The sequence below is a fragment of the Panthera uncia genome, chromosome B4 (assembly GCF_023721935.1).
Source record: "Panthera uncia isolate 11264 chromosome B4, Puncia_PCG_1.0, whole genome shotgun sequence".
NCBI classification, from domain to species: domain Eukaryota; kingdom Metazoa; phylum Chordata; class Mammalia; order Carnivora; family Felidae; genus Panthera; species Panthera uncia.
In genome coordinates this window covers 129842799-129852461 of record NC_064809.1, presented here as the reverse complement: position 1 = coordinate 129852461, position 9663 = coordinate 129842799, and the positions used below count along the sequence as shown (strand labels likewise).

General features: G+C 52.3%; 1 protein-coding gene across 3 annotated transcripts in view; it reads right to left on the bottom strand.

Annotated features, from left to right (window-relative positions):
• GRAP2 (GRB2 related adaptor protein 2) overlaps nt 1-9663 on the bottom strand; it is a 71559-nt gene continuing 61896 nt past the window's right edge. For 2 of the 3 annotated variants that reach the window (XM_049627569.1, XM_049627570.1), the window contains 3 exons: nt 8217-8402; nt 6893-7015; nt 1-6268 (listed from right to left, as the gene is read on the bottom strand). In XM_049627569.1, the coding sequence (XP_049483526.1) occupies nt 6089-6268; nt 6893-7015; nt 8217-8402 (489 nt within the window). In that variant the 3' untranslated portion in view covers nt 1-6088. Of the gene's footprint in view, nt 6350-6892; nt 7016-8216; nt 8403-9663 lie in introns of all 3 variants that reach the window. The other variant, XM_049627568.1, reaches the window with a different exon arrangement.

Here is a 9663-nt window from a genome sequence, read left to right as displayed (position 1 = left end):
CCCACTGTGGGGCCCAAACTCACAACCCTGAGATCAAGACCTGAGCTGAGATCAAGAGTTGGAAGCTCAACAAACTGAGCCACCCAGGCGCCCCTGGATAACAGTTATTTATCAGATAGGTTTTTTTTTGTAAATATCTTTTCTCATTCTGTGGCTTGTCTTCTCATTCTCTTGACACATGGTAGGAATATTCACAACACAGAACTGGCAAATGTGACAAATCAGGGCTTTCCTTCAGAGAGCAGTTGTTAAACATTTATCAGTATACCAATGCATGTCTGCATCAACCATTTATTGGGTGAACTGTTTGTGCACTCAAAAATGTTCAGGGGCTCCTGCGTGGCTCAGTTGGTTAAGTGTCCAACTTTGGCTCAGCTCATGATCTCGCGGTTTATGAGTTCAAGCACCACATCAGAGCCTGGAGCCTGCTTTGGATTCTGTCTTCAGATTCTCTGCTGCCTTTTCCCTCCCTGCTCATGATCTGTCTCTCTCTCTCTTTCTCAAAAATAAATAAAAACTTTTAAAAACTTAAAAAAAATGTTCAGTCCAGTGGGGGAGGCAGGCTCAATGAATCACTGACCATATTACAGAGTTCTGAATATCGGGATAGAAGCACAACAAGGATGCTATAGGAAAATGAAGGAGGAACATCTTCAGCAGCCGTGAAGTTGGGATGGCTCCCCAGTGGGCCACTTGAGCCTTGAGCTAAGTATTTCAAAGTGAGTAGAAGTTGCATGGATCCAAACTGCCCAATAAGGTAGCCACTTGCCACGTCTCACTATTTAACTCACTCACACCAGCCACATTGCAAATGCTCAAGGGCCACAAGTGTCTGGAGGCTGCCACGTTGGACAGAGCAGATAGAGAACTTTTCTATCATCATCACGGAAAGTGCTATTGGACGGCACTGATCTAGACAAAAAGGTGGGGGAGAGGCATTCCAGGCAGAGGGAACCGAATGGGAAAACCCAGAGTTCTGAGGCAACATGACTCATTCTGAGGGGAGATGGGCATTGTGGCTAAACAAACAGGCGGCAGTCAGATCACAAAATGTCATTAGTGTCAAGCTAAGGAGTTTAAACTCTAGCCTGAAAGCTGATGGGAGCCTCTGGAGGCTTTTGAACAGAAGCCTGATGTCATCAACTTTGCATGTTAATGGAAATGGCAGTCAGTGGGCTGGATTAGAGGGGGCCAACCCAGAGGTGGAGAGACTGGTTCTCAAACTATTGCAGTTGCCTGGGAGAGAAGCAAGAGAGGATTGAAATGAGGCAGTGACTGTGGCACAGATGTGGACAGAGGGCAGTGTAAAGAGATGTGGAGGACCCACTGGGTGATTGTGTCTGTCCCCTACGAGATGCTTCGTAAATAGTTGTTGGTTTAATGAGTGAATCAGAGCTGAGCCCAGATTGTACAACAGGGTACATGTCCCCTGGCATCCTAGGTGATATCTATTGCACAAACAGGTACAAATGCGTTTCTTTTCAGCTGAAGGAGGAAGGGGCAACAGGGAGAGAGGCAAACAAGAGAAATGGTGGGGAAGGTGGCTTCCTTTGTCCTGTGTGATGGAGAGAGGGCTCTGGTGAGAAGGGAATGAGCTGTGAGGGTCCCTTGACCTAGGAAGTGCCTCTCTGGGGGTCAGGGACAAGGGCTACTCAGAAGTAGGTACAGGCCATTCTCCACGCTTCCTCTTCCACGACTGCCTTGCCACGTGGACTGCAGGGCAGATTTGGTTTCCTGAAGGACTGGGCCATTTCATCAGCAGACAGGTGCACAGTAGGTTGGCAGCATCAGGGAAGACACTTTCTGCAGAAGATGTTCAGGGACAATGGAACGTGGCCAGAGTAGGAGACATTAGCTGACTGATGCTTAAACACATGAGAGATACCAGCCTCCCTCTCTTGGACTCTAGGAAGTAACTGGAGATCTTGAGGGCCATTGGCTAAGAGCTACTGTAACTTGGGCATCAATGTGAATATCACTTTGTTTGTACCTACAGGTCCATAAGGCCCAGGACCTTTGGGTTATAGAATGAATGCTAGGTGACATGAGGCAGGTTTCACTTGCTCATTCATGAAGCAAATACTTGTTGAGCCTTCTGTGTGCCAAGCACAGTGCTACATGCTGCACCTACAGTAGTTCACAAAACAGAGATGATCCCTGCCCCCAGGGAGCTTACAGTCCAATAGTCCAACAGACTGGTATATGTGCTATTCAGGGAAAGCACCAGCAACCTCAAGATAATCCAATAGGAAGGGTTCTTTTAGATTAAGGCCAAGAAAGGACAATTTGAGAAAGTGACGTTTAAACTGAAGAGGGAACAAGAGGTATGAAGGCTTTGGGGACCGATCTTTGGGCATCTGGAGGCCAAGAGAAGGCCAGTGGGTGGAGGCGTGGCAGCCAGGAGGGGAGGGATGCAGAGGAGGCTGGAGAGGGAGGCAATGCGAGACCTCACGGGGCCACATCAGGACTTGGATTCAAATTTAAGCACAGTGGCAGGGGAGTGACGTGATCAGACTTGTGTTTTACAAAGATCACTCTGGCATCTGTGTGAATGGACTGGGGATGAGAGAGTATGCAGGGAGAAACGTGTCAAGGCTTATTCAGTTGCCTAAGGGAGAGGTGATGGTGGCACAGCTGTGGTGTTGGGAGAGACGTGGAGGACCCTGAGTAGGATCGAGACAATATGTTTTCCTTGTGACCTTGTTTTGGTCTACACAGGCTGAAGTGTTAACTTTAGACAAGGCAAACAGCAAGTATTTGCTCATGCCAATCAGTGCCCACTGTGACCTGCTTCGCTTTGGGTGAATGAGATCTGACAGTGCCCCCGTCACATGGGCCATCCCCCTGCCTCCGAGCAGGACCACACCCGATGCGAGTCCATTTTATGTTCAAAGAATCCTGAGAAAGACGTTTCACAACTTCTGTAACCTCTGCTTCTCTTTAAAATAATCACTACTGGGCAACCCCTGTTTGTATTTCATCTGGATGCCTCTCACCCTAAAGTTGCTTGATTCTTGGTAGAGATGAAGATGCTGACAAAAGTCACCCGGCCATCAAACAGGAATGACGTCATAATGACAGTTCTGAGTCCCGTCTCTGCTCAGAGTGACTTATTTGTGAGCAACACAAAGAAGTGCCCGAATATCCCGAGAAAAGGGATCTAATTAGATTTTTGTAGCTTTTTAGCTGCGAAGTTCTTTGCTCTTGCTACTTAAAGTGTGGTCCGTGGACGGAGTAACATCACCTCAGAGCTTGGGAGAAACGCAGGGTTGAATCAGAATCTACATTTTACCACATTCCCTGGGCAACTCACCGGCACATTAATTTTGAGAAGCGCTGCCTTAGATCAGATGCCTAAGGCCATCTGAAAGCGGGTGGGCAGTGGCAGTTACCAGACATCTGACATGCAGGGAGCCTCAGCAGGGCGTTAGGAAAACCGAACTGGTTCAGCCAGAACTAGACTTTCTCTGGAAGCTCCCTGCCCCCAGGTCATGCAGAGCATTTCAGCTGAAGTCAGAGACAAGGTGTTGTTTCCCTGATTGTGTTGTGGCTGGAAGGAGGGCCGAGTGGACTCCAAATGCTGTCAGGTAGAGAGCAGCTTCTCATGCGTTCCTCCAGGCAGCACCAGAGGCCCAGGGACATTGCTTCCCAACCCCCCCAATATGGATAGTTTGGTCCTTGTCCTCTTAGCCTGGTCCCTAAGGGCCTTAGCTCCCTGTGGGTGGTTAGGATGATTCTTGCTTCCTTCTGCATTGAGCCACGTGATGTGCAGGGGCAAGGCTGTTTTAGCACCTCAATTAAAGACTCGGCGGGGGGTGGGGGGGAGCAGAACATCCAGTTCCAGGGGTTCTGGAAGCCCTGCCCACACTGTGCGGTCAACCTCTGCAGGCCAGTGACCCCTGCCCCTGGAGGGGAGTGTGACACGGACACGGGAAACAGCCTGGCCAAACAAGGGCCCTGGGCGTATCACTGCTTTCTCGAGACGTGTTTCAAGGCACAAAATCCAGGCCAGAACCAAATCAGCTCCCTCTCTCTTCACTGGGGCTGGTCCTCCCACATAATCAGACAAATGGATGAGGTTTGTGGGCTGTTTAAAGCATATGGTTTGTAAATACTGTAAAATCAAACATCACTTTTGGCTTTTATTTACTGTAACATGTTCACATTACCTAGCACCAAAATAGCTTTTAGGTCTTCTCTGCCTTGCTTTTCTTTCTCCCTGTTCGTTCCTCTTCGTTCCTGTGGTGTCTTGGTCCCTGCCTTCCGTGGCGTTCACGGCTCTGCTGTAACTCCTCCTTCCCCACCTGCTGGATCCCTCCTTCCCCTGGTTGTCAGCCGCCGGCCTGCTGACTCTACTCCAACGTCTTCCTCGCCTGTCCCACTTACCATCTTGCTCCCTTTCCCTCCCTTTGTGTCTCATGCTGCTCCTTGATCTTTTGAAACATCTCTGCTACCTTTTCCTTTCTGTTCTTTGATTTCTAAAGGCTGCGAGCCAGATGTTCCTTACCGTCACCTGACTCCCCCTGCCTCTCTCAGGCTATTTTCTCTTCCCTCCCAAGACTCGCCACAGAGTGCCTTCTTTTCCCCTTTTTCTCTAAAGACAACAGAGGGATCCCAGAATCGTAGCATTCAGAGTCAAAGGGACGCAGCCTATGTTACCCCAACAGTTGCTTCTGAGCCAGACACTCTTTCTTCTCCTTTCACCCTCGATAACGGCTGCCCCCGTCACTCCTTAGAGCAAGAAGGGCTGGGGAAGAAGACAAAGGAGCAGGCACACTTCACCCCCCATCATTCTCCCTCACCAACACGTGCACCCAGCCTGTCACTTAGGCCTCATCACACACACACACCCTCTTCTCAGGTCTCTCGGCGCAGACGGGTTTGCTCCCAGGCTCCACCAAAACACTGTTTCCTTCTCCAGGGTCCCTTCTCCCCAGCCAGGCCAGCCTGTGCTCCGCAACCCCAGCTGAGCCCAAGGAAACATAATTCTATTTTGAGGTGGCAGGAGAGACAGGGGCAATGGGGTCCCTCTCCCCAGGTGCAGCTCTTGGGTCGAGGTGGAGAGAGGATGCCAGCAATGACTCTACGGCCAGATCCAACAGGAAGCTCCCGTCAAAGCTGGCTCCCTCCCGGGGTCAAGTTCAGTCAGTCAACCGATCAACAATTGCTAGTCAATGCTCTTGTGGAGTGGGCTTCCCTCTCTGCCACTGGGCAAAGCATCCTCAGGACAACGGAAAACCAATAGAGACCCAAAGAGACACCCTGGGAGTCGTAAAACAATGGTTTTAAAGTCCCACATTCTCAGCCAGGGCTTCTCCGAGCACTTTACAGAATGTAGATGCTGCTTTCTTGGTATCCGGGGAAACAGAGGTGACACCCAAGCAAGCCACTGGGGATTTGTGAAAAACCCCCCATTTGCCAGTGCTGGGCTCCTCACGGTCTCTGTTTCTCAGGGCTGAGGAGCACTCCGGCGAGGGAGGCGAAGGTCCCCGCTGAGCACGGGGCAGGAGGCCAGCCTCGCCCAGGCCTCCAGGCACCCGCTGCTCCAGTCCCGTGTGGCTGCTCCTCTGGTCTCAGCCCGGCAGTGCCCACCCTGGTCGCACAGGAGGGACCTTGCCCTGCAAAACCTCAAGGGGAGCGGGGCTCGGAGGTAAAGCCGAAACATGGCCCCACCGAGTCCGGCTCCACCCTGTTGTTCTGGGTCCAACGCCGGGATGTGGATCTCTGCTCGGCTAGTCTCAGTGAAAGTCCCAAGACCAGGAGGCAGCGGTGCCATCTTAAGGACAGGAAGAACTTCGGTTTCATGTCTCTGCCCCCCCCCACCCCAACTTTCCCCCTGCCTTCCACACACCCGCTGAGGGGAGAGCAGAAAAACAAGTACGAATAGAATTCTCCACCTGACTTCCTTTGATATCAACTAATGAGACGACCGCATCGCCAATAAATTACTATTATCGAATGCACGTACACATAGGCGCGTGTGTGCACACGCATATACACGGATGTACACGTAGTTCCAGCTGTTCTCCCCTGCCCCCTCTCTTGCAGGCAGCTTCAGACGAAAGCCTCGGGCCCCACCGGAAGGGGCTCATCGCATCATGGGGGCCACGTAGTTGGCGGGGAAGAGGCCGAGCTTGTTGTGCAGGCGGCCGGTCCACCAGGACGGGTTGGAGCTGTCCAGCACCTCCACCACCTCTCCGCAGCGGAAGCCCAGCTCGTCGTCCTCAAGGGCCTCGAAGTCGTACAGCGCCCGGGCCCACCGCACTCGCTGTCGGGGAAACACAGAGGGGTCCTGCCGAGCCAGGGCGGCTGGGCTGGCCTTGGGAGCCACGGTCACACGGAGGAGGCTCTGCGGCCAGACAGAGTCCTCCGTGAGCAGTCTGCCCTGGAGGCTGGCTTGTGGCTCTCCAGAGACGCCCCAAGCCCCGCCGGAGCTGCAAGCACACCTCGCTGCACGATATCAGAACTCCGAGACTCAGGACTTTGACCCGCGGAGATGTTATTCTCCGAGGCCCCAAGAGAATCCTGGACAACTACTCTCCCTACATCGATAGGTGGTCTTTTTATTGTCTTCAGGGGACAGAGAGGATGGCAGCGTGCCCAAGCTGACAGCCCACGGTGCTAGTGCAACCGAGGCAGATGGATCGCAATGAAAAAGGCGACAGATCTCCCTCCGCTAGAGCCGGAGCCAGGACAGGGCAAGGCCCTGCGGCCAGACGACGACAGACCGGGATCGGCTCTGCCCCGGGGACACCTCTCCGCCCTCACTTGCTGGGTTCCCACCACCTCCGTTCTGAGCTCCCAGCAGCGTGTCTCTCCTGGAGGACCGACCATTTCCCTAAGTGCCCCTCTTGCCGCCTTCACTGAGCCCAGAGAGGGAAGGTTCACGTACCCCGGCCACTTGGAGCTGAACTGGGTCTGTGTGTCTCCGGTGCATGAGGGCGGCGTTCATTTCGCTGGCCATGCCCACGCCACAGTGCCCGTCGTTTATGTCAAGGCTGGTTCCCCGGCGTTCCTAGAAACACATGTAACGGAGGACCCTGTCACCGCACCACATCCCTCTCAGCCTTCACCCCCCCCCCCCAAACCCCGCGCCTTGCTCAGATGCCATGGACACAGCCAGTGTTCCAAGAATACTTGCTGCTGATGACAATAAGCCCCAGCTGGTGGGGTGAGGTGGCAGGATAGCAAAGGGACCTTCGGCTGTGAAGACCATGCCAGATTTCGTTCATTCAATCAAAGAATATTTATCAGGCACCTGCCCCGTGTGTAGTACTGTCCTAATCACCGGGGATTTGTAGCTGGAAAGAAAAGGTCCTTGTCTTCATGGAGGGTCAGTTTAGAGGGGAAACCATACACATTTAAGTGTAAAGAGAATGTCTGAGTCTGCCAGGGTAATCAAGGAAGGCTTCCTAGAGGAGGTGATACTTGGCCTCCAGCTTAGAGGAGGAGAAGGATCAGCCAGGAGAGGGCATTTTAGGCCAAGGAAACATCATATAAAAAGCCCCCAAGGTATGAGAGAAAACACAATCGATCATTCTGGTAACTAAAGATAGTGCAGTGTTGCTGGAATGTGTGTTTGCTCCAGGAGTGGGGAGGCTGGGGGGTGGGGGGTTTGGGGAGAGTCTGCAGGAGAGAGGCTGGGGAAACAGCTCACAAAGGGCTTCGTATGCCCTACTGAGGAATTTAGGAACGATGTTATCTGGCTGTATTGTCCGTCTCGGTAAGCGGCCCCAAATCCCATCTGGAACAAGGCAGGGGATAAATAAATAAATAAGCAAGGCTCTATTGTGGGTGTTAAACTGCTTTTCTTGTGGATCTCCACCGCCAGATGGGTTAAGGGGCTGACAGGAAAATGGAGCAACGGTTCGCCGAATCCTCAGGGTAGGAATGTGCGTGCGTGCGTGCGTGCGTGTGTGTATGTGTGTTCAGGCGGGGAGCCAACGAATTCACAGAGACTTCTTTGCCAAGAGCAGTTCCTACATCACGTTATCATATTTCTGCCATTTGGGAGGTCCCGGGTCTTTATGAACTTCGTCAGCCCTGATGAGGCCGGGCCTCAGATGGCCCTCCCCCGCCCACAGTCCCAGGACCACGACAGACCCCCAAGCACGGACGGTTGTACGTACGTGACACTGTAGGGAATTTTCCCACACTAAGTGGCCTGAGCCTCCCCTTCCCTACGTCGCTGTGCCCACGTCATTGTTTGGAGGTACCTGATGAAAGTGGGGGTGCTGTAGATAGCGCTGCTGCTGTGGCGGTGCCGGGGGGTACTGCGAGGGAGGGGGAGCTGGATGATCCGACAGCTTCCGGTTCATCGACGGCCGGATTTCTTCTCCCCCGGGCCCGCTGAGGTGTGGGCCTCCCTGGGGCCTCCGGTCCAGGCTGTTGCCCCGGTGACCCTGGGAGAGCACGAAGGTGATGTGGTTCCATCCTCCTCCCGAATCTCCCGGCCCCACCCCACCCTTCTGGCAGCTGTTTCCAGACTTTGCTGGAGAGACAGCTCCAAGAAACAGCTGGCGGGGGGGCGGGCAGCCTAAACACGACCGGTGACAGTTCGGGCCCTCGCGGTTTCCGAAGTGGCCTCTACGTTCTCAGATTCTCCCAGGTTGGGGATTTCGGGCCTTTGGTTCACTTTCCACGTGCTACCCAGTCAGTCCCTTCCTAGCGGGCTTGTTTTTCTCTGTGTAATCAGGCTAAATATTCTGTTTCACAGACACAATGCCACCCCTCCTTATCTCGTGTTGCCACACCACGGGACAGCCTGCCCTCCCGATAAGCTCTGCCGTTGACTTTGCGTGATTTTTAACTGTCATTTATAGCCTGGTGATAGAGACCCACACAGCAACCCTCTTGCAGCACCATGGAAACCAGGCCTGCCGCTGGGCATGCTGGGAAGGAGCAAGGCTTTTTGCTTAATGCGGCCATAACCTTGTGACTCAGAGGTCCTTTCTTGTTATTTTTATTTAACAATTACACAGGGCCCTGGGCTTCACATATGCCAGGCGCTATTCTAAGTGCTTTATTTGTTTATTTATTTATTTTGTTAATTAAGAAAAAAGTTTATTTGTTTGAAGAGAGAGAGAGTGTGTGCCCTTGAGCACAGGGAGGGGCAGAGAGGGAGGAGAGAAAGAATCCCAAGCAGGCCCATGACGCTGGGATCATGACCTGAGCTGAAATGAAGAGTTGGATGCTCAACGGACTGAGCCACCCAGGCGCCCCTCTAAGTGCTTTACGAATATGAACTCGTTTAATCTAGTTTAATGCACTTTTATGCTAACTCTTTTAACTCTGCATGCACATCCTAGTAAATTAATACCTCTGTCTGTTTCTTGATTAAAATAACTCACAAGGTCTTTAGTTAACCTTTGTTTCCTTTCTGAACTTTTATGGGCACTTGTTGGGAACACCCTTTTTTCCTAGAACTGTCACTTCTCTACTTCCCCAGGGCATGTGTTGCTTTGAAAGTCTCAATGCCTTTTCAGATAACTTGTTTTCTGGGATTTCAACTATTCCAGAGAAGGCTTCTTCGTATAATACCCACCTCTTTCTTATAACCATGTCATTTCCTTTGAAAGATATTTTATAATGTGTGTGTGTGCGCGCGCGCGCAGGGGGAGGGAGGGGCGGTGAATTTACCTACAGGAGGCAACTTAACTTTTC